Source organism: Elgaria multicarinata, chromosome 10, assembly GCF_023053635.1.
Source record: "Elgaria multicarinata webbii isolate HBS135686 ecotype San Diego chromosome 10, rElgMul1.1.pri, whole genome shotgun sequence".
Taxonomy (NCBI): domain Eukaryota; kingdom Metazoa; phylum Chordata; class Lepidosauria; order Squamata; family Anguidae; genus Elgaria; species Elgaria multicarinata.
This window is the reverse complement of record NC_086180.1, coordinates 77,465,191-77,490,726: the sequence shown is the minus strand read 5'-3', so window position 1 is coordinate 77,490,726 and position 25,536 is coordinate 77,465,191. Positions and strand designations below refer to the sequence as shown.

At 41.6% G+C, this 25,536-nt stretch overlaps 1 protein-coding gene across 1 annotated transcript in view; it reads left to right on the top strand.

The window, feature by feature from the left end:
* UBE2K (ubiquitin conjugating enzyme E2 K) overlaps positions 1 to 25,536 on the top strand; it is a 40,743-nt gene that overhangs the window by 9,970 nt on the left and 5,237 nt on the right. Inside the window, exons 2-6 of the mRNA XM_063136165.1 lie at positions 4,545 to 4,638; positions 18,297 to 18,355; positions 20,212 to 20,294; positions 22,460 to 22,559; positions 25,395 to 25,523. Of these exons, the coding sequence (XP_062992235.1) occupies positions 4,545 to 4,638; positions 18,297 to 18,355; positions 20,212 to 20,294; positions 22,460 to 22,559; positions 25,395 to 25,523 (465 nt within the window). The remainder of the gene's footprint in view (positions 1 to 4,544; positions 4,639 to 18,296; positions 18,356 to 20,211; positions 20,295 to 22,459; positions 22,560 to 25,394; positions 25,524 to 25,536) is intronic.

Here is a 25,536-nt window from a genome sequence, read left to right as displayed (position 1 = left end):
TCTGTGCTACGAGACACCGAAGTAGGAATCTTTTAAGTAGTGATCCATTTGAAATCAAGGTCTTGCATTACACTTACGAATAAAGAGACTTTATATTGGTGTGTGATGAGGATTAGAAAGGCATCTCAGGTGATAAGATACAGAACTATGTACATATATGCATAACTTGAATGGTGAACCCACTGGAAAGGTGTACTCAGTGGCTGCATTTGGACATTACAGTGCACTGAAGCTTGTTTCAGCTCTTCTGATAGCATCCTCCGTGCATTCCATACCCATCAGTGGAGAAAGTGCATGACAGAGGGATTGCCTACTGTCAGGCGACCCTCTACCATGCACTCTTTCTTCATTGGTGGGTATGGGGCGCACAAGGGAGGACGCTATCAAAAGAGCTTTTCAGCATCCTCCCTTGCGAGCTCCATACCCACAAATGGCTAACAGGGCATGGCGGATGCTTTCCTGACATGGTCTCAGGAGAGTGTCTGCCTCCTCAACACCTTCCTTTGCCATTTGTGCGTCTCGGGATCCCAAGATGCACAAATGAACGGAGAGCGGGACACAGGCGGACGCTCTCCTCCTGCACCCCATGCTTGTTCACCGCTTGTTCCCCTCCTTCTCCCTCCCAATCCCCTTTCCTTTTGTGTCATGTCTTTAGATTGTAAGCCTGTGGGCAGGGACTGTCAAGAAATACTTTTGTAAGCCGCCATGAGAGCCTTTTTTGGCTGAATGGCGGCATAAAAATGCTTAAATAAATAAAAATAAATAAATAAAATAAAAGTGCTGGGGAATGGGGATGGGAGATGCTAGGAACTTCTGCAGCTGAGCGGCAGGAGTTCCTAGCATCCCCATTCTCCAGCACTTTGTGGCGAATGAGGGTGGGGTGCAGGAGGATGCTCTTGGCAGAAGGATATCTCCCTCAGGTTGACGTTACATCTCCCTGCCCCGTGATCCATTTGGATATCAGCTTGAGGGGATGGAAGGAGCCCTTTCATCTCCTTGAGTCAATATCTAGATGGATCATGGGGCAGGGGGGGCAAGGGACATGCATGTCCCTGGGAACACACGGGGTGCTGTGATCAGCAGCACCCCACCCCAGGATGGCATGTGCACATCCTGGGAAGCATGTGGGGAGCTGCCAATCACAGTGCCCCACCAAGGGATGGCAGAATTGGTGGCTCCCCACGCGCTTCCCGGGACAGGATTATTTTACATGCCTATAGAGCCCCGCTGGGCAAGAGCGGCAGGGGTTTCTGCCTCTGTGTCCATGTGACTTTGTAGGCATATGAAATACACAATGGAGCCCAACACACAATACAATAATCAATGGTTGTGCAAATAGTCAACTCTGCACACTGTTGATTATTTGTGTTGGTTATTCTGGGGAAATAACCAACCATGGTATGGAAAAGGCTCGACAGATGACACAATCATCAACGATTGACTGTTTAAGCAACCGTTGACTATTGTGTTGTCCGAACCCAGTCAATATATGTGAATTCAGGATTGTAACCAATAACTTTTTTGTAGCTCTATATAGCTGTTGCCCTGCATTTAGTGGTGGTTCTGTAAATATTGTAACCAAAACTGTAGTTATGGTAAATTTCAAGTCATTTGGGTATTTTTGAGGTATTTGTATATATATGTGTGTGTGTGTGTGTGTGTGTGTGTATATATATATATACACATACATATATGTATATGTGTGTGTATGTATGTGTGTATATATATATATATATATATATATATATGGATGCTTTCTTTTGTCATGGTATTTGTCATGGCCTTTGGCTAGTACAATAAACTTTGGATTGACTACTTGACTTATTAAAAGTTACTTTCATAGCCACTTGGGGAAATTTTTAGAATAGTGCAGTCTTTCTTCAAAAAGTATGTTAATTTGTTTAGAAGAACATAAGAGCCATGCTGGATTCAGATCAAGGATTCATCTAGTCTAGCATCCTGTTCACACAAAGGGTATATTTCTCCTACAGAAAGTGGAGGAAGGTGGAGGATCAGATATCCATGACTAAATTCTGGCCAATAGCCCTAAACAACTTGGGACAAGAATACCTAAGAGAGCGCCTTCTCCCTTATCATTCTACCTGATCACTGAGATTGTCGGAGGGCATGCTCCTCGTGGTTCCATGTAGACTTATGGCCTGACTGGAATCCACCAGGAGAAGAGCCTTTAGTGTAGTGGTCCCTTCTCTGTGGAACTCTCTGCCCCTGGAGGTCAGGCAGGCGCCAACTCTAGGTTGCTCAAAGTAATATGAGAATTTCAACTAGATGTCTGAAAGTATATCTGTTTTGGAGTGTGGTATGCTACTGCAATCATGGTATCCAACTTTCTGTGGAACTGTGACAGGAACAGGAACATCTGCCTATACTGTGAGGCAGCAAACTGTCCCCAGGCACATGGTATGTGAATTCTGTAATGGCTAGGTCACATTCAAGTAATTATGGAAGCATTGCAAGTTTGATTTTTTGAATCTTTGAAAATACTAAGTAAAGTTATGTCTAAGGAAACTATACCTATGTTACTTGTATTAATAACTTGTTATTATTACGTATCTCTAAGCCCCTTTCATATGTCTGTCTCTTCTAGGTAGGCTTCATTCCTCTTGTTGTTGCATTGCAAGCTTCCAGTCACATATAAATTTGATATACTTTACTCTTGCTATAGGCTATTTGTTAAGCTATATATATGTGATACCCAGTACAACAGTGTCAGGAACCACCTGCCATTGCTGCAGAGTGATTGAGGAGGGAGGGGGAGACCCAAGTAACCATTGGGAGGTAGCAGGGAAGATATGGGAGCATCTCATGTAGCACTTTGCAACTGATTGCTGATAAGAGAGTATCCACCACTTCTGGCAGGTGTGTGCTTACACAGTGCTGATGAAGACGCTGCCCTCTATTCCCTCTCCTACTTCCCAACTGTTTCTGGTAGAGATTTGTTTTCCCTTAATACTGCCTCACCACTTTTTTTGTGGGGGTGTGGCGTTCTGTGAAGGTGTTAGCACAATCGCCTTGTCCTCGTGCCATACTGCAGGGATAGGCAGCCTGGTGCCCTTCATATGTTTTGGACTAGAGTTCCATAAACCCCAGCCAACACGGCCTATAGTAAGGGTTTATGGGATTGTAGCCCAGAACATCTGGAGGCACCAGGGTGTTTATCCCTGCTGTACTGTAACTGACCTTAAGTACTCCTATCTGAAATAATACATTCTTTCCTTGTTTTTTCTTGCTTTATTTTCTTCCCCTTCCGTTTTGCTTGTGAATTATAAAGCGTAAGCCATGTTAGTTGGGATTTCTGCTTTGCACATTGATGGCGCCATATAATAGTGATAGTAAGTTGCTTTCTACACAAAGGAATATTTGTCTATATTTGACTGTAGCCAAACGATAGGGCCTATCAGATTGGCAGGCAATTGGCAATATTTGATCAGTCAGTTGACTGGCTTGCCAGACCGTGATACTGACAAACTTGCTTTCAAGCTTTCATCTCACTCCTTTAGAGTCTACAGTAGATTCCCAAAGATCTTACTGCAATCCATAGCTATTAAATCCCGAGTATGTCCACTTCCTTTTCTAAATTACTCTTTCATAGACATGGTCCCCACAACTTATATAAGAGTCATGGATGCTTCAAAGACAAATCTGTGTTTGATTTTATCAGATTATTGAAATGCTATTTGCTATTGGTGCATTTCTTGCTTGCTTTCTTTTCCTTGCACTCCCCCCTCCCAAGGATAATAATGTATGAAGGTTGCATCTGAGGATGTGGCTGAGCTTAAACTAAGGATGGGAACTTTTGGCCCTCCAGATGTTTCAGTTTAAAACTCCCATGTTTCCTCACTATTACCTATGCTGGCCAGGGCTGATGGCGTTGTAGGGCAAAACATCTGGAGAGCCACAAGCTGGCCAGCCGTGATTTAAACTGTCCACTTTTGCCAAGTATCGATATGCATAGCCAGTGGTAGTGTGATACTTGCCATTGCAACAGCTATACATCCTTGCTGACTCCATAATCTTAAAAAAATGAATGACCAGTCTAGAACTATGCCTTAGTAGGATTTTGAGCTAATTTGGAAGGCTGATTATGGAGTATGGAAAAAGTGCCATCCATTGTTAATTGTGTTTAATGTCTGTTTTTGTGGTTTGATACATAATCTTAAGTAGTCACTTGTAATTTAAATATCAGTGTAGAATTCTTGCACACAGTTAGGTTACTTAAATGCTCTTGACTTGAATGAGATTTAAGCAGTTTAACGATGAGAAGGTTTGGAGCCCTAATCCAATAAAAAAATGTTGCTGGAGATATGATGTGTTCACAGAATGTCTGACCCCAAACATATTTCAATGGGTACATAAATATGATTTCAAAATGGATAAATATTAAGGTTATATGGCTTCTAGTGTGTGGCTGTTTATTGGCTATTAAAACAAATGGGATAAAACTTTTTATTTCTCTAAATTTAAGGATATAGAGAATCCAGTACATATTAGCATCTGATTGTAATTTTTCTGTTTTTATTTTTAAGACAAGCAAAAATCAAATTAAAGTAGATCTTGTAGATGAAAATTTTACAGAACTAAGAGGAGAAATAGCAGGACCTCCGGACACACCATATGAAGGCAAGTAATATTTTTATATAAGTCATATAATATTAAAAATCTTGTTGCTTGAAGCTAAAGTTTATAAAACATTTTTATTGTGCCCCATTTTGAAGCTTGTTACTAAACTAATATATATTCAGCCTTGCAGTTAGTTATTCAGGGTAAATAAAGTTTTTTTTCCTGGTTTGTAGCATGTGGCTGCTTGAGCTAGCATATGTACAGAATTTGTTGGCGTAATTTTTGGCATGAATTTTGTGAGAGTTAGTATCATTTTTGTCCTTAACTTATCAACCGAAACATTTAAATCATGACTGGGCAACATGCATGCTGCACCCCATTGCTCCAAAATAGTCAGTTTTTTTAAAAATAAAATAAATGGTTTGCCACCATAATTCAGTAGCAAACTATTACAGAGGCTTACATAGGACAAATTTAGGTTTTTTTTTTTCAAGTTACATTTGTCCTCAGTAAACCTTGGTAGCAGCTATGCAGGCTAACTGAGGACAAATTTAGCTTGAGCGCAAGCTATATTTGTCCCTTAGTAAACCTCCCTAGCAGTTTGCCCCCAAATTATAATTTTGGGGGGGGGCAGGCATCACCACATAGGGAGGGAGGTGCAGCCCACAGGAAAGTGCAGAAGGAGGAACCACCACCTCTACCACCTGAAGTTGCCCACCCTTGATCTAAATACTTAAAGTAGAACTCAATTTCTTCTTCATGGTCTTTGTGTCACACATTATGGGCTCTGTGCCTGTGCAGAGCTTTTGTCAGGAATCTTCTAAAGCTGAGGAGTGTTTTTGGTGGGAACCCTCCCCCACCGTCCACTGCGCATGCATAGCTGGGTTCCTGCCTTCCCCCCAGTTCTCTTTCGACTGACTAGCGGTTAGCTTCTTCGGATCTTTGCTCCATGTTTTAGATCGTCAGAGAAATTTTTACAGAGTTTTTTTGCTCTTGTAGTTTAGCGTTCTCTCTTTTCTTATTTCTCTGTTGTTTAAAAAGAAATAATTACAGTTATTTCCCATTCTTTCTTGGCCTTTCTCGACACATGGCATTCAGGGCCTCTTTCAATAAGTGCCGACAGTGCGGGAGCAAATTGCCACCAACTGACAGACACTCATTCTACCTTTTGTGCCTCGGTGAAGCACATGTTGTTGAGTTGTGCCTGCACTGTATGAAGTTTACCAAGCAGATGAAAAGACACCGATCTGATTGCCTAAAAGCGATCCTTTGCAGAAAAGTGCGGGAGGTTGTGGATTCTACACAAAAGCAAAAGGAGTCTGCAAAATCTATGGCAGCCCCCTCACCCCCCACACTAAAGGAGCATGAGCAGTCACCAACTCTATCCAACGGTCCGCCCGATCCAACACCTACAGGAGCTTATTGTCAATTTCAGCTGCCAAAAAAATTTCTAAGAAGGCTAAGCTAACAATAGAGGAGCATAAAAAGAAAAAGAATGATAATGAGGGGCCACTCTCAAAAAAACTGATAATGTCAGAATCTGGTTCTTGACTTTACAAAAATCGGCCAACGGGTCTGGAGGATTGGTTCCTCCTTTTCGGCCATCTCTTGATCCTCCAGCTGCTATAGAGCTGCCGTCGAGACCGACACCTCATCAGCCGAAACTGACACTCAATGTCAAGACTAGAGATCGCTCGATACTGCTGCCACACCGCCAACACTCGACGTCTGTATTAGAGGGCGAGATTAGAGACACCTCAGCACCGGGTCCAAGTATTATTCCACCTCAGGACTCATTGCTGCCAATGCAGCAGTTCTTGATACCGAGATTATTTGACCAGCGTCACCGGGAAGCTTCCCCAGACTCCGTACGGTCCCATTGGTCTAGGCCCTTGGGACCAGAAGACCTCAACTGTGCAGATTGTGTCAATTACTTACCTCGCTCCTGAGACTGATGACGAAAACAATGGTTGGCTCAGTAGCACTCTGACGCCATGCCTGTCTCTGCTCAGCCAGCCTAACCCAAGAGGCTAGGTCTAGAATTGAAGATCTGCCCCTTGATAGTGAGTGGCTCTTCAATGTGAAGACCGACGATGCCATGGACATTATCCAGAAGGCAAAAACGACTGCTAAGAAGATGAGTCTCGGTCAGCATTCTCAAACAGCTACCTATAGACCTAGAAGATGGAATAATCAGGACTCTTACTTCCCTTACCATTCTTACTCGGAAAGGGGCAACCGCCTGTTGCTTGCTACTGTCAACCATGTTCAAAATAGGACCATGGAAACAAGCAAGGGCTTTGACTTCATTGGGGATCTAGTTGCTCATCTGATTTTTGGCTCCAGACTCTCCCAGTTTTTTCGGAATTGGAGCCTCATCACCAAAGATTCTTGGGTCTTTACCATCATTTGACATGGTTATTCCATCGAATTCGAAGTCCTCCCATCACCTCATCACCATGAGAGTATCGGCCTCAACCAGGGTTTTGCAAGAGGAGGCTTTCTCTCCCCTCCAACAACCCACGTGTTTTTCTCACAGTACTTCATGGTACCCAAGAGGGACAGGGGACTTCACCCGATCCTGGATTTGAGGGACTTCAACTCGTATATCAAGACCCACAAGTTCCTCATGACCATGCTGGCCAACATCATGCCGCTTCTTCGCCAGGGTGTGTGGTTTGCCGCGGTCAATTTAAAGGTGCCTCTCTCCATGTAGCCATTCACCATCGGCACAGACATTTGCTCAGGTTTATGATAGGAGCTCAAGGGTTCCAATTTTGTGTACTATCATTCGGCCTGTCAATGGCCCCGAGGGTTTTTACCGAATGTACAGCAGTGGTCTGTGCATGCGAACCCAAGGCATCGAAGTATATTCCTACTTGTCTCCTCACTGAGGGATGGCATTCTTTGGTTATTTATGCTTGTATAGAACTTGTTCAATGGTCAGGGTCTTTACATCAATGACGAGAAATCAAAGTTACATCCAACCCAATCCATATCATTCATTGGAGCAATCCTCAATGCCTTGAAGGCACGAGCCTTCTTTCCTTAGGACTGAGCCAACACACTCGTCAACCTAGCATGCACATTAACTTGACACTGACTTCTGCATTCCAAGTCCAAAGACTTTTGGGCTGATGGCATCGGTGGTATTAGTGGTCTAGTATGCATGGCTCCATATGAGGCTGCTTCAAAACTGGCTACTCAAAACCTTCCCAGGAACAAGCAGTGCTCGACGTTTCCGCCTAACTATCCCGATCGATGTTGTCTGCTCACTTCTATGGTGGACATGCCGACAAAACATTTCAGTCTCCTCTTTCTCACTCCACTACCCACCTGAATCTGGGGGGCACACTGTGGCTCTCTCAGGACTCAGGGAGAGTGGGACCTAGTACACAGGAAAATCACATCAACATCCTGGAATTTGTTGCGCTCTGGAGGGTCCTTGCCTCCTTCGAGGACTACGTCAATGGGACACACATTCAGATACAGACGGACAGTACTGCAGTCCTATGGTATCTGAACAAACAGGGTGGCACTTGGTCATAATCTCTTCTCAGAGAAATGATGAACATTTTCAACTGGACGATACCGAGGGGAATCACGGGCAAGGACAATGTGCTAGCAGACTCTCAGTCGAATCTTTTCAGGGGCTCACAAGTGGCAGATCAATGTATGCATGCTTCAGCAGATGTTCCAGGAGTCGGTTTACCCCACCATGGACCTGTTCGCTACCAAGAACAATACGATCTGCGATCGATATTGCTCAAGAGCCGGGATCGATTGCAATTCGAATGGAGATGTATTTCAACTACAATGGATGGGCAAACTATTCTACCTGTTCCTGCCATTTCCCCTAATATCCTGAACATTGCAACTCATTCTCAGAGACAACACCAACTGCATTATGATAACCCCATGGTGAGCGAGACAACCATGGTTTGCTCTGCTACTAGGTTTGGCACATGGCAACTATCGCAGACTGCCCTTGATCCCAAACCTCATTACCAGGGACAGCGGCTTGATTCGCCATCCCAGCCTAAAGATGCCAAAGTTGACAGTATGGAGAATCCATTAAATGCTTCAACTTTGGTCCCGATATCGAACACATCCTTCATGCTGCTAGGAAACCCTCGACAAGGAAGTCATACTTGTCCAAGTGGAAAAACTTTGTCGCCTTTGCTCAAGGTAGTGGCATTGATCCCCTTCAAACGTCTAGGCTGGTCTTTGCTACGAGTTCACCTAGCAGCAATTTCGGCACATAGGGATCCTCTAAGATCCAAGTCTCTCTTCATTGACCTCGTCATTCATCAGTTCCTCAAGTGGAGGTTAAGCACCTAATGCCCCCAGTGAGACATCTAGTCCTGGAGAGGAGTCTCTCTGTGGTGCTGAAAGCACTGTCCTCAAAACCTTTTTTGCTTATGGCAACGGCCAACATCTGTTGAGTTTCCTGGAAAATAGCTTCTGGTGGCTGTTACCACTGCCCAGAGGGCAGGGGAGCTCTGTGTCCTCAGGATGAACACCCACTAAACCAAGTTCCATAGGGATAAAGTAGTCCTAAGACCCAATGTAAATTTTCTACCAAAGGTGTTATTGGAATTCCACCTCAACCAAGATATTATACTACCTACTTTCCTCCCCACAACCTTCGACTCCACTGGAATTGCCATTACGCGCCCTTGATGTATGTCGATCTTTAGCCTTTTACAGGCCCAGAACCGGAGATTTTTGAAAATCGCAACACCTTTTTATTATGTATAGTGGACCCAAACGAGGGAGCTCCATTTCCCCACAACATTTTTCCTCCTGGGATGCACAGACCATTCGCTGGCCTACCACTTGGCAGGTCTAGAACTGGACCAACCAATTCGAGCTCACTCGACTAGAGTGGTCTTGACATCGACAGCCTTTGGACGGGGAGTCTCCATGCCAGAGATCTGCAAGGCTGCAATGTGGTTCAGACCATCTACGTTTGTAACTCATTACACATTTGATATCCATGGTAGGAAAGATTGCTCTTTCGGAAGAGCTGTCTTGTTGGCAGTGTTGGGCTAAGACATCACGCCTACCCTCCTCCGGTAAGTGAGCTAGTTACTCTCCCATAATGTGTAATGCAGAGAGACCACAAAGAAAAAAATGCAGGTTGCTTACCTGTAACTTTAGTTCTTCAAGTGGTCATCTGTGCATTCACACAACCATCCCCACTTCAGCATCTATCTTTTTTTCTGGATGTCGGGGTGTGAACCCCCCTTTGCCTTGAGGCCATTTAGTCCTTCTCAGAGAACTGAGGGGGAGGCGGGAACCCAGCTACGTATGTGCAGTGGACGGTGGGGGATGGCTCTCCCCAAAAACGCTTCTCAGCTTTAGAAGATTCCTGAAAGAAGCTCTGCGCAGGCACAGAGCCCATAATGTGTGAATGCATAGATGACCACTTGAAGAACTAAAGTTACAGGTAAGCGACCTGCATTTATTGTTCAGACAATTTGAAGGAGTAACGCAACAGTTACCCTGGGAGTAGAGAGTTTTATGTTGATAATATAGGTAGTGCTGGAAAAATTCCAGTGACCTGCTTTCTTAAGCATTTGATACCAGATAATGTCCAGAAAGGGAAAGTATGTGTAAAGACCTATAATGTTTAGGATCCATTTTGCAGACTATTAGTTTTTACATTGGAAATTCAGATGTTGACAGGTCTTTCAGCTCACTTTTTTCTCTTCTCCCCCTCCTAACTTTGACCTCAGCATAAGCAACAGAATTTCAAGCAGCTGGTGGGTATCTGTTGACATGTAAACACTTAAAAGTTTAAGTGTACTGATTTCAGACCTCTTCTGTTTACATTAACTACGTACAGTGATGACACTGTATAAATAATAATGAAAAGCTATCCGTGGTTTCTGAAAAACAGACACCCATCAAATAAGCAGTACTGTGAGTTAATGTAGAATGTAGCTTCAAAGATGCATCTTCCTTCAAAATAAAAATACAGATAAACAACAGTTTCCACCTTCAGTTAATGAGACTGGAATTTGGAAAGTAGTGAATTTCTATAGAATGTATCTGCACATAGGATATATTAAACTAGAAAAATGTTTACATAATGCAACTCTTTTAATACAGTGGCTACATGGTGCTTATTTTCTAATTCGCTTATATTATCACTTTGGTCTTCATTCTAGTTTTTTTACTATCTTCTTTGTAGTTTTGGTGTAGTCCCACAAGGGTTATGCACCTGCACTGAGCTCCATTTGGAAAATTTCTATAGTTAGGTTAGAGTTTTGGTGTGAGTCTCTCCCTGTTCTCCAATCGAATGTTCAGGGCTGTGGCTTCCACCTTCCCACTCAGTTCCCTTTCAGCTCCCATGGCTGTAGCTTCAGGGAACATCGTTCTAGGATTGAGAAAAACAATCACAGACTGTTTTGGTTTTTTCAACTCTTTTGTTTGTTCTTTTTTTTTATCTTCTCTGTCTTTATATGCTGTTGGTTTGCATTTTTATTTGTTATCAACTTCAGTAGTTTGTGGAAGCATGTTACAGCCTCCAGGCAGTCATGATCTCTGCCCCTTTATCTGGGAGAAAGTCAGCTGATCGAATCATGTCAGCATGGTCTTACTATTACCAGACAGGGCAAAGGAAACATGGCCTCATGGCTTTCTGCTCACCTATAGGAGAAGGCACTTCAGCTAGCAGACTCTAGTAAAGTTTCTCAAAGTCACCAATCAACACTGTTCCAATCCAGCTCCAAACTGCATCCTGATAGAGTAGCAGGCTGATCCTCGGGCTTGACTGATGCTTGATTCATGTGCAACAGTTCCTTGGAGGATGCTAGGTCTCCAGCTTCTTTGGTGGCAGGACTGTTTGCTTTGGTATCAGACACTGATTGACACCCCATCCCCTGCACTCTGGACACACTTCTAACCCTAAACTTCTACCTGGTAATGAAACTTCCAGCTAAATCAATGTTGAAATACCATGGATTGGGTTCCTCTGAGAATTCTAAGAGGAGGAGCGTTACGTTGCTGGAGTGTTCTTCAGTTTCAAAGCACAGCATAAACCTCATGGATGCTCAGTTATTGTTGACTAGTATGTTGTATCTCACTTTGTCTAAGAAGCTCCTGAAACCAAAACACCCTGTGCAGTGGGAGGTATTTGAATCAATACTCCTTTTCCCTCCTGTTAGTGGAAACATTCATTGCAGCTTCCCCATAGATACCACTAGTGGAAGCGTTTTATTGCTCAAGTTGTACCAGCCTATGGGTAGACCACCTGCATCATGGGGGAAATCAGTGACCTTATACCTGAGGCCTCATGTACCCTTCACTTGGTTCATGATCCTCCTCTGCATTGTTCTCTGGATCATCCCTGATGCTCCCCTACTCTGTGTTGGTTGTCTTCAGAATGCTATTGTTGAGAGTATGACCAGTCCAAGACTTCTAGAGCATATTGCCCCCGATTTCAGTCCACAGGATGTTGGGAGCTTCTTTATCTTACTCATACTCCAGGGGAGAATTGTGGCAGTCTTATATGCTGAGGAACAGCAGCTAGGGCCACACCTGTTACTATTACTTTTCATTACTCACATGATTATCATTATCAAAGTCTGTTTCCCTTGTCTCGCTATCTGGCCATTGGTACCTGGTCTCTGCTGCTTATTCAAGCCTATTAATGATGACACTGTATAAATAGTGAAAAGTTATCCAAGTTATATTTGTTTCTGACAAATATAAAACCCACCAAATATTCAGTACTATGAGTTAATGTAAAATGTGTTTAGGGGTGCCTCTACTTTTTAAAATAAAAACAAAAATATTCAACGATTTCTCATTTAACCTAATGATATAGGCATTTAGAACGTAGTTAATTTCTGTAGAATATATTTGATACTGATAGATACATCAAAGCAGCGAGACATATGTATGTAGATGGAAGTTCTTATAATACAATGGCTACATGTTGATCTTATTTTTTGAGCCTCCGTTTTATATCCAGTATTGAAAATGACTTTGTCTGCATTCTAGTTTGACTAATAACACTGCATGCTTTACAGATGTAGCAGAACAGGAAGTAAAATGTATTTTCTCTTTACATAGAGACAGAGGCTAGATCTATACTACTGCGTTATAGCGGTATTGATGTGCACTGATAACTTTTAGGGCACATTACACATTCCATATACTGCTTTTATAGTGTTATTTACCTGCTTGTTATTCTACAATATCCAAAATACTGCAACAAATGTCATTATGTGTCCTACGAGGTTTAAATATGCAAGTGGAATATAGCGTTTCCATGTTGGGATTGTAATGATTTGACACAAGGTGTAGATGTGGCCATAATGCCCAGTTTGCATCAGATTGTAGCTTGCAAAACTGGATGTCTGTTGAGATGCAACAATAGACCCTGGTGACCAGGTTCCCCATTTTAAGCACCATCATCCTTGGTGCTCTCTGGGAGAAACTCTGTTTCCTACCCAAGGGAAGATTATTGAATACCCTCAGTGAAACTTCCAACAGTCCATGACACTGGCATGAGCCTACCCACCCTACGACAAGTTTTATTTCTAGTTGAAAATATTTGTCTCTCCTAGAGGAAGGAAAAATTCTGAGATCTTTGGGTTGTGAAGGAAAATATGTATTCCAGTGAAGGCATTACGTATTATAAGATAATACCCTCCAAATACTGTGGTTTGAAGCAAATGAGATTCTTCATTCTCAGATGTATTCTATAGAGGGTCTTGAGAATATTACACTACTCACTAAAAACATACGAATTCCAAACTAAATGTATTAACTAAGTCCATACCTCTTGGCACGCTCTCCTTCTAACCAATCTATATTTGTAGAATACTATCCAATCATCTAACCTCCATTTCTTCAATATTTATCATAATATAGCTCATTCATTCAAAGATCGTATTCTGTCTTCAGTTAGAATTTTCTCTACTTAAACATAGGAATCTAAATTTGGACACAGTGTTCTCGCCAATGCAGTGTACAACATGAATACATCATTAATTCTACTGGAATTCTCGTGCTTGGTACATTTAAAAATGTATTTGCTGCCTTTGCAATTGAAACACTTGGCCTATAGCCAACTTGTGATCGGCAAATATTTCCAGATCTTTCTTCATTATTTCTAGATGTCTCTTTATCCAGCAACAAAAATGTGTATTACTAGCACCCAATACATGATCTTACCCTTCTTAAGTACTGAATTTAATTTCCTGATCATTCTGCAACTTCTACAGGTAAAAATTGGATGTCATCAAAGAATTTTATCACTATCTCCCTTCCTACAGTTACTAATGAAATTATCAAACAGAACGCTTCCCATGATGCATCTGAGGAGAAGGGAAGGGACTTCCTTCAACCTGAAGTTCGCTTTTTGCCATGAACGTTTGTCTTTGGCTGCCTCCATCAGTCTCTTTTCTTTCAAAATAATAAAATGGTGTTCCATTAGATACTTTGGTTAATATTCATAACAGTTCAAATTGCTGATGAAGTTCTCCCAAGCCAGGCTCTGATAAGAACTTTGAGGGCTCATAAAAGTCAGTCTAAACTGACCTTTTAAAACCCCTGAATTCATCTCTGGCTCAAATCAAATTCCAAGCTTGAAGAGAATTCCTGGCTTCTCCCCTCTGTTGTTCTCAATAGCCCTTACCACCAGCTCCTCAGTACCCCAAACACCCTTTCCTTCCATGCTTGGCAGCTGATGTCTTCTCTCCCTCTTCTTTCTGCCTCCTTGGAGTACTGATAAGTGGCATGTCTAGGTGCAAAACCCCAGTTGCAGCCTCCTTCCTTTTCTCTCTCCATGTACTGCTTTTGCCACGGTTGCTTTGTACCAGGGATGGGGAAATCTTAGGTCTGCAAGCCAAATTGTCCCTGTGGACCATTCTGCTGGGCAGAATGACATCAATGGGGTGGGACCCTGCTCCTGGAGCCTTTCCCCATCTCCTGACATCATAAGCACAGCCCTACCCTGCCCTGCCCTACCCATTACTCTGTGCTTGAGGATTCCGTCAGAATGGGACTTGAGTGCCACCTTGTAGTCTAAGGCAAGTTGCTGCAACGGAACTTTCCAGAGACTTTGAAAAGTCTGAATGCTCAGTTTTGATTTGCCTTACACCAAAGTGGTTTTATCTTTTTCTCTCTATGTTCCTCTTTGGCTCAGGCCTGGTTTTTCTTGGTTTATTGTCATCGTCCAAACATCCACAAAAAGGCTGTAGCCATAACAGAATACAAACTATTAATGAGAACAAAGTTAAGGACCAAAAATATACAAAATGTAATACAATTCAAATAAGTTAAAATTAACAATGCTTTTTGCATAGGAGCACTTGTATTACCAAATATTACACCAAACGAGTTGCTAAAAAAGTGCTCTCTTTCAAATGGCAGGAATGTCTTCTTCAGTGGCCAAACATCTGTCATACAAAAACATACAAATAAAAATAATATTAATTAGTGTCTTAGAAGGAAAAGGGGAAGAAAAATATTAGTATATGCAGCACATAATATTTACACCTACCCAGGCCTGTATATACTGGAAAATTTTATTAACTGGGGCGGAGTGCTTTATATCATTCTCTTGTAGAGTCATCAGTACACAGACTGAAATATATATTAAAATTCCAATTATAGCATTACTATTTTATTGTGTACACACACACACAAACAAGTAAAGAGTAATTACAGTAAAATATTTCAATTTCTATCAAGCCTCAACTGTACCATACCATGTAACAAAGAAACCATAGGGTAAGGAGTCTCCAAAGAAACTCAGTTTATATGGCCAGCCAGCCTAGTGATAACCGTTAATAACAGCTGTTCTGTCAGTTTAGAGAAAGAAAAAATGTTTAAAGAAATATCCCACAGCTGTAGATACAGCTTAACCCTTTCTAAAGCTCCTATGGTACAGAAACCAATTTGTCAAATATAGTCAAAACCACGATGAACAACTAAATAAGAGCAAATAATTCATAACAGTGTAGAAGATACTTACGTCCCTACTTTTTTGCAAAGCATGGGACCAATTGCATTCTTAATTTAAGCCATTTGGCATTGTTGTTTTGAGCATGAAGATCCAGAACAGTTCCCTCTTTTTCGGTATGTTTTCCAGTTGTTTTCCAGATCCAACCAACCTTTCCAAAGTCCAGAATTTCAAATCCTTCACCATAGGGGCATGCAGTCTACGATTTCTAATACAGCCTTTATGCTCACAAACTCTCATTTTTAACATCCTAGTGGTCATTCCAAAATACAGAAGTTTGCAAGGACACTGAATTGCATATATGACCCGCCTTGAGTCACAGTTCTAAAAATCCCTTAAAGTATATTCACTGAATTTCATAAAATTTTCACAGACACTACAGTGACGACATGGGAAATTACCTTTGATTCTCTGGTGTAAAGTGGGACCTTTATTATTCACGTTATTCCTCCTGATAGTGCTGTGCACCAATAGATCTTTTAATTTTTTTGCATGTTTATAAACAAAGAGGGGTTTGGTTTCACAACCAGGTATGTTAGCCAATAGATCCCTGTGCTTAAATATATCCTTTTGTATTAATCCATTATAACCATTATAAGTCAAAGGCACCAGCGTTCTAGAGGCTTTTATCCTTTGATTTAAATAAATTCTTTCATTCCATCCTTCTGACCTTACACATAGCTTGCTTCAATTTTCTTTTAGGGTACCCACAAATATGGAGCTGTTCTATCAGTATTCTTGTCTATTTGTATCAGGATGTGGATCTATTCTTGAACCAATAGCCGACTCTGTGGATTATTTTCTTAGTTGTTTTTGTATGTTTTTGTATGCCAGATGTTTGACCACTGAAGAATACATTTCTGTTGAAACCTGTTTGGCCATTTGAAAGAGAGCACTTTTATTTCAACTCGTTTTGTGCTGTTTGGAGCAGAGCACGACTTCCCCAGCCTTTGGAGATGCTCCGCGAAGCATTTGCCAATTTGGATGTCTCCTTCATGTGCCACTTGCCACCCCAATTGGGGAGGCATGTGGCGGGACTTGGCCAACACTTTGAGGAACCATTTCTCCAAGCAGCAGCTGAAAATAGGAAGCTGCCTTATACTGAAACAGACCCTCGATCCATCTAGTCCGGTATTGTTGGCATTGATTGGCAGTGGCTCTCCAGGGTCTCAGGCAGTTTTTCCAGCTCTACTTGGAGAAGCCAGGGGTTGAATCTGGGACCTTCTGCCTGCAAAACATGTAATCTACCACTGCATCACAGCTCCTCCCCCTAGCCACGGCTGCTCCCCTTGGGTGCCTCCTTCCTGAATCACTTGCCACCCTTATTGGGGCAACGCCAAAGGGGAAGGATTCAGCCAGTACTAGGAGGAACTTTCACAAGCACCATCAAAGTGCCTTCTTCTGGAATTCAGTGCCTCTGTCTACACAGAGAAATGTAAAATGATGTGGATGAAGTCAAGAGAGGCTAGCACCAGGGAGAGAAGTGGGGCTGGTGGTGATTCCTCCACAGGCTGGATTGGGAACCTTTGTGGACCAAATTTGGCTTGCAGCCAGAGGTTCCCCATTGCTGCTTTATAGAGGGGGGATTTTGAGTTGGCAAGCAGCTGGCAGCAACTGTTTCTGGGGACAAGAAACATTGACAGAGAGAGAAGGAGGATGTGGATTTTGCCACAGATTGTCTCGAAAAATAATTTTAAAAAATTCAGATTTTATTTTCTTTCCAGAAAATTTGGATAATTTCTGGGTAGCTAAAGGCAAGCTTAGGAGAATTATTAGAGGGCATCTCTAATAATCTTTCTCTTTTCAGATTGCCAGTAATTTTGAAAAGGAGTAGGTGAATGTTAATGCTTAGCATCATGACTTATGGGGTTGTTGTTGTTATTTTTGTTGTTGTTGCTGCTGCTGCTGCTATTATTATTATTATTATTATTATTATTATTATTATTATTATTATTATGCATTTGTGCTTTGTACAGTCAACTTTGTGGGCCTGTGAGCATATTTGGAAATTTGAAAAAGTGTCCTGGGCACCTCCACAAAATAGCTGCCATGGGAGGTGTGACTAGTCACAAAGGCCAATCACCGTGTAGTCCAAAGGCATTAATAGGAAATGAAGATGGCAGCTGTTGGAGGTCACTTTGCTTAGAAGTGATCGCAGCTGCCTGTAAGAAAATGTGTTATTTTATTTTTTAAGTATGTGAGAGAAATAGGGCATCTTCGTGGATACCAGGAAAAGTGTCTAGAAGTGTATTGGTTCCTGTGGGCATCATGATGCCTGCCCCTAGTCTACTTCGTTGAAATAAGTGGAGAAATAAGTGGATTGTGCCATGTGTCAGTAGTTTAACAGTAATAAATGGAGTTGTGATAGGATGAAATGTTATTGCATAGCTCTGTCTATGTACATGGTGCTTTACAAAGAATGAGTGGAAAGGCTCCCACTCCAAGGGGCTTACAAACTAAAAATAAATGCAAGGGAAAGGAAATTGAGGCAGGGATGAATATGCTGGAGGAGCTTTATTAGTAAATCTGTCTACATTACAAAAGAACTCCATTACACATAAAATCATAAATATTTAACTCCTCATATTAGGATTCCTTCTGCCTGAAATTAAACCAGCTGTTGCTTATTTTTCTAAGACAAAATTTAAAAAATGTAATTTAATTCACTTACATGAGAATTCAATATTCTGGAATACTGGTAAAGTATGTAATGCTTCTGTTTTTCTTTTTGTAGGAGGAAGATATCAACTAGAAATAAAAATTCCAGAAACGTATCCATTTAATCCCCCCAAGGTATTGTGAGCATAATTCTCGTGAATAATCCTCTGGATTGTTTCTGTGTAGTAGACATTTTGCTATACAGTGCTGTTTTTTTCCAGATCTTTCTGGGCAGATACAGTGAGAACAGTCATTCTAGTCACTTTTTTGTCCGTATCCCTTGTCCCTAAAATGCTGTACAGACAACAAAGCCTTGGTAATTCTTTAAAACAAATTGCCTTCAAAATAACCTTTTTGAGAAGGCCTTCATTTTATGCTTCGTCCATTTTCTTCCACTGCCCCTTACGCCTGGAACGCTCTTCCAGAACATTTGCGAACTACAAGTTCAATCGCAGCTTTTAAAGCTCAGCTAAAAACTTTTCTTTTTTCTAAAGCTTTTAAAACTTGATTTTGATCTGACTTTTATACTGTTAGTTTTACTCTACCCTCTGCCTGTTTGGTGCATTCTCTTCCCCTTCTTATTGTTTTATTATGATTTTATTAGAATGTAAGCCTATGCGGCAGGGTTTTGCTATTTTATTGTTTTACTCTGTACAGCACCATGTACACTGATGGTGCTATATAAATAAATAATAATAATAATCCCATTGCTTTCTGACTGATAACCAATTAGAACTGGGTCAAATTCTAATTAGAATATTCACTATTCTATTTTTGAGATTATTAGTAGAATGAATTGTATGTACTTGTTTAGGGATACATTTTCATTGGAAATTGTAGATGTGGACTGTATTTTCTTAGATATTTAATATAAGTCGAATAGTTTAGAGCTATAGGAATTAGTGCAATAAGGAACAGTTGCAGTTTTTCTGTGATACTGATGTGAATAAGCAAGGGGCAAAGAAGAGCTTGCTTGTTAGTGTTATGGACACTGATACAGCCTAAACTACTTAATTTCATATGTGTTTATCCCCCAAATAATCCAGACAACCTGATTCATGTTTTACCTAGTGTTCCTGAATAGCAGGTGATGTGGTAAAGCCCTCTGATTAGGGAACGGCCTGTATGTCGGTGGTAGAACACATGCTTTTTATGCAAAAAGTCCCAGATTCAATCGTAGGCATCTTCAGGTAAGACTGGGAAAACTCCTCTGAAGTCCTGGAAAGCCACTACCAGTCAGTATCAACAGTAATGAACAAATAGTCTGATGTTGTGACCTGGTTCACATAACATGGCAGCCCACCATGGCTTAATTTACCCACGCTGTTGTGTCCTGTTGGCTGCCTGCAGGTGACATTTTTGCATGGTGCCTTTAGGCACCTGCCTTACGGTGGCTTGTTGTGTCATGCGAACGCAGGTAGCAGGACAACACTCAAACACCACATGGCTTGTTTTAAAGTTATTTAAGGGTTTTCTACCCTCAAACAACCCCTACTTCCTGGGTATGCATGAAATGGCAAGTGAGCACTCAGCATGATGTAACAGCCCCCACAGGTAAATTAAGCCACGAAGACATGCGAACAGGCACTATATAAGGCAGCTTCCTATGTTTCTAAGCCTGTGTCTGGAGTATATTGTTTCAGGTGAGGGCTCACATGAGGAAATGCTCCCTATAGCTGGAAAAACTACAACGCCATTCTTAGAAAAAAGCATCTCAGCAAGAAAACAAGCATCTCAGCAAGAAGGCTAGGCTAGAATCCTCTCAGGAATCTAGATGTCAGTATAAAGGAATCCTTTTTTTTTTGTATGAAGAGTGTGTAATCATTTGAGCCCCACCTGCATTCTTAAGTGGTAGAGTCCAGGGATAGCTTCATTACCATATCTTGTTCGTGATAATAGCAGTGGTTTTTACATTAAAATATTGAGAAGCTGTCTTGAATACTTAGTTGCTTAGCAGCTATTTTCATTGAAATTTCTGTTTTATGTTCTAGGTGCGGTTTATCACCAAAATATGGCATCCTAATATCAGCTCAGTCACTGGGGCTATTTGTTTGGATATTCTAAAAGATCAATGGTAAGGTTTTGCATAAAGTTCTTGAAAATCCTTCAGATAATTGGATAGCTGTTGACAGTGGCTGTGGAGATGTGTTGTGCATGTTCATTTATTTATTTTCGTCTTTCCTACTTTAATTTCAAAGAAAAATAAAGTTATGATGTTTGTGAACTGTAACAAGGTTTATTAAATTGTTTGAAGAAAACATTTCAACTAAGCCACTGAGAAATGCTAAACTATGGTTTAGAAATTTAGAATGACCCCTGCAAGTTCTTTCCTGGACTTCCTAGTTTTTGTTAGTCATAGGCTCAGTTCGGATGGCATGCTAACCAACAGGGGTTTAAGTAGTCAATCGTCAGTTAAATAGTCAACTGTTGGTTATGGTGGACTATTTCCCCAAAATAACCAATGGAGAAAAACAATGCTCTGCAGAGTTGACTACTCGCACAAGTGTTGGTTAGTGTGTTGTCTGTTGGGCTCCATGGACTATTTCGCCCTGTTGAGTTGACTATTTCGGCTGCCTACGGAGTCCTCTGGCAAGAGCGGCCAAAACTTGATTCTGAAATCTTTCTAGCAACAGACGACAGCCTCCCCATCCTGCTCTCATTGTGCGCACGAAATAAGTGCCTTCTGACAGGTGCCCATGCCCTCCGCTGCCTGCCCCCAAAGCAGTTGACAGTTTGCCCGCAATCCCTACGGACAAGTCCACACATGCCACAACCATCCAGGGCATGGGATTGGAGCGGGGCTGTGCGGGAAGAGGGGGGGAAGCTACGAGCAGTTGCGTCGCCGTAACATCCTACCGTTCCAGCAGCCACGGCACCTTGCACATCTTCAAGCGCTCCTTGCAATAAACAAGCAGCCCTTTAGTGAACACACTGGAGCAGCAATGCTTGCCCTGGATCCACTCCACATGCACTGGCTCAAGCCCCTGTTGTTGCCAGTGATCACAGCTGCCCCATCCTGCTCTCCCCCCTTTCCTTTCCCCAGGGCAATTCCAATTCCCCAGGTAGAAAGGGGCCCCTTCCCCCTTCTGGCCTCGCCTACACGGTTAGCCAACTTGCCCTTCAGAAGCCCCAACCCCTCTCCGCCCCTTGCTCTCTGCGCGCCACCTTGTTCCTACGGAACTCTGTGGTGCTGGCAGTGGGCCCAGAGCTGGCTGCGAAATGCTTGTTACACGGTTTGATTCGAAGTGTTAATGGGAGAAGAGACTAGCAGTAGATTTAGAACTAGTTCTTACTGAGTTGTTAAACCTGTACAGACTGAACATGAGGCTTACATGGTTGAATGTACGCTTCATACAGAAAATGAGATGTCGAGGAGGATTCTAGCCTGCCATTTTTTTTTATAAAGAGAGAGTCTTCCTCCCTCCCCCCACATTGGAGAAACATTCCATCTGGTGAGCCCCCACCTATAGTTTAAAGTGAGATATGTAGAGGATTATCTGCTCAATGAGAACTAGGCTATAGTTTCAACATTAGTGTAAAAACATGCAGGCTTTGCATTTGTATTTCCCTTCTGCCTGTAACAACAGCTCTGTTCAGGCATTCATCTGAACGCATGAGGGCTTAAAGTTGGTAGACGGTTGGGGCGGTGCACACTGGCCCCACCCCTTACATCCCCAGGCATGCTGACCTGCCCCTTCAGTTCAGACATTGTCTTGAATCAGAAGCTCTGCTTGCATTTACTTGAATACAAGTAGAACCCACTGTGCAGTCAGGAACCCTGATAAACCAAGGCCACGATTGTGTGGAGAGTTCTTCTTGCATCCATATAAACATATTTAGAGCTGCCATTTAGACCTTTCCATTTCAACATAGCAATGTCTGATTTGAGGGGGTGGGGCCAGCATGCACGGCCCTGATGCTCTACCCACTTTAAGCCCTCATGTATTCAGGAGAATGCCTAAAGAGGGTTATTACAATGTCTCCTATTGTACTCATTGACAAAATGTGGTAAATGAGTAACTCAGAAGTACTCTTGTTGATTAAGGAGATTAAGAGTGGCATGGTAGCCACCTAATGCGATACTACATGCAAAAATTACTTTAAATATAGTTACATGTTTAATAAAATTGTACTTGTATTGGTGTTACATCTGTAACGTGTGAATTCTATTTCTTCTAAGAGTGTAATATACAGGAAGGAAGAACCGTTCCCAGTGAACTTTTCAAACTTGTATTTTAGGGCTGCAGCAATGACTCTAAGGACAGTATTGTTATCACTGCAAGCGCTCTTGGCAGCTGCAGAGCCTGATGATCCACAAGATGCAGTAGTGGCAAATCAGGTACAATGTTTGCGGAAATTCTAGTTCTTTCTGTTCAGAACACTTTTCTCTCTTTTCTTCTCCAAATGACACTGACAGCTTCCCAAATTGTGTGTATGTGTGTATTTTAAATTCATAAAATCATTGGGGGGAAAACTAGTGTCATAAGTGCTTGTTCTTGTAGAATAATCTAGCAGAACAACTTTTTATGGGAAGGTTCTGAAATTTCAAAAAAGCAGGTATATGCACCCCTGCATTTTCTGGCTAATCACTTTCACTAGTTTTGATTTTAATGTTAGTAAATTCTACTCTTGTTTTAAAGACTTCCTGTAAGCTTTAAGATTTTTGAAATGTAATTTTAGAAATTGCACTGTTTTCTTCTCCTGCATAGATGCCTTCGCATCCATCTGGGGCATGGATGCAGAACCTCTAGCCCATGGATCAAATATGTGACCCACCAGGTCTCCCTTTCTGACCTGCTGGTCTCCGCTTCCAATGAGGTCCCACCTTATCCCCTCAGACAAGAGGAAAGGAGAGCAACATCATTAAGGAACTCTCCTCAAGGTCATGGCCTGGTCAGTTTCACACACCCCCCAAATTGCCATTCCCAATTGGGAAAGGCAAGGGAGGAGTGAAGCCACTCCAGACTGAGCTGCCTTCTTAATAGCTTGTACACTTTGAGGCTGTGACTCAGTCAGGAGCCAGATAAAGATCGGGCCATCTGCACTTCTTGGCTGACTGGCACAGATCTACTGAGAGGTCCCAGTCTTGATCCTCATGCTAGGTGAGGAGGTTTAACACCCCCTTCCCCACCATCCAGCGTGCCATGATGGGGATGAAAATGCCCCCTCCCCCAGCTGATCTGCATGGATCAGTTAGGTGGGGTTGGGAAGGGTGTGTGTGTGGATGGTATGTGCATGTGTGAAAGTAAGTGAGGTGATTGCATCCATTTTAGCATGCAGCCTCCCAGACTTTTCATCATTGCTATCATGTCATCTGTAAAAAGAGTAATGTTAATGTGTCAAGGGCCGGGGGCCTGGATGAATCTAAAATTTCAACTGCAAGCAAATTGGGCATGGTCTGACACTACCAGCGATTGAATCTTACAAGCATTTATTGGATTTAACAAATATGTAGGAACCAAAAATCTAACAGGAAGCAATTGTGATTGATAGGTGAAATAAAGGTGTAGTCTCCCTGCAAAATTCACCAATTGAGTTCACCGATAGAGGCCTGAACTGTCGATCTCACCACAGTTTGCCTCTTAGGAGCAGGCAAACCCTTATCCAGCAATGGATTTAAAATCTCATTAAAGTCCCTGTGCACAACCAAATAATCATAAGCAGTATCAACCAATTTAATAAACTATTCATGAAACATAACTGGAGAGTCATTGTTAGGCCTGAACACATTAATCATGGTGATTACCTTATCAATACATTTCTCACCCAAAATAAAAAAAAGGATTATCTGAACAGAAAAGTTGCTTAGGAATTAAACTAGTAACCCCTTTATATCACATCAAAGTATCCATTACATATACCTCCCTTTATCACCCAATCCCTTCCCAAAGAATGTTCATTTGCTGCCATCGGATGAGCTTCTTGTAAAAAGACCACATTGGCATTAAATGCTTTTAACTTGGAGAGAAATCTCTTCTGCTTATTTAATTTCATCAATCCCTTCACATTCCATGAAATCCCATGAAACAGAAAGAATAAATAAGCAAAATAAACATACTGCTCACCCCACACACAAACAGATCTTTATATAATATAATGTATAAATCATGGAATTAATACATTTCAGTCCAAACTAATATTTTATTATGCTACAACTTAGAAAACAAGTACAATAAAAAATCGAACTGGAAATAAAAACAAAAACAAAAGGCCCTCATAGTGCCAGCATCCCCCACCAAAAAATGACCCCCCAAATATAATAAAAATAGTCTAAAAAAAAGAAAACAAAAAGAAAATCTGTCTTTCAGTAAGAGGCAAGACAGTTCCGGCAACTGATCCCTTTTCGCAATCATTAAATACATCTACAAATCAAGAAATAAATGGGTATTTTAGAACGTATTTTAATCTGCTTGTGAGCAGATAAAATATTAAGGACATATAATACATAGAAAGAAATAGTAAAGAGAAAATCAAATGAAGGGGATAAAGGGAAAAGGGAGTAAAGTAAAACATGTCCAAATATCTGGAGCTTCATCTACTTAGACAGCATAAACACTAAGCAGCCAGGGCTGACTGGCCAAAGGCCAAGTCCAACAAGTAAGAGTACTAGTTTTTCTGGAGGATGTCATGATGTTATGTATGGTTTGTGGTTGTTTTATGCCAATAAAGGTACATTGATTGATTGATTGACTAAAGAGGCTGCTGAATAATCAATGGTGTGAATGTGTGTAAGAAAAGACTTGGCTGCTTCAGGTGATGGAATTTTCTTAACTGATCTTGATATGCAACACAAAAGATTGTAGGATAATGAATATGATAATGCAGACCCAGCTGTCTTGCCAAAGATCTTGCCTGATCTGGGGTGTATATATATATATATATATATATGTCAACGTGGTATAAAACAATAGCTTGATGGCCACATTGGACTTAAGGGGTGTAGATACATTAATTGCAGTTATTTCTTGATAACTTGTATCTATAAATAGAAGCATCAATGAACAGTGTGCATCAGAATATTGGCTTTTATCATTCTAAGTCCTAGATGGGTGCTCTGGTAATGCCAGGCAGTAAAGACACTTCCTGAGAGAAAATCAGCCAGTTTGAATGCAAAAACTGCCCTTGAGTTTGAACAATTGTATGAGTTAATTTTTTTTTTGTTTCTTTGGTATAGTACAAACAAAATCCAGAAATGTTTAAACAAACAGCTCGGCTTTGGGCACACGTGTATGCTGGAGCACCAGTTTCTAGTCCAGAATACACCAAAAAGATAGAAAACCTTTGTGCTATGGGCTTTGATAGGGTAAGTATTGATT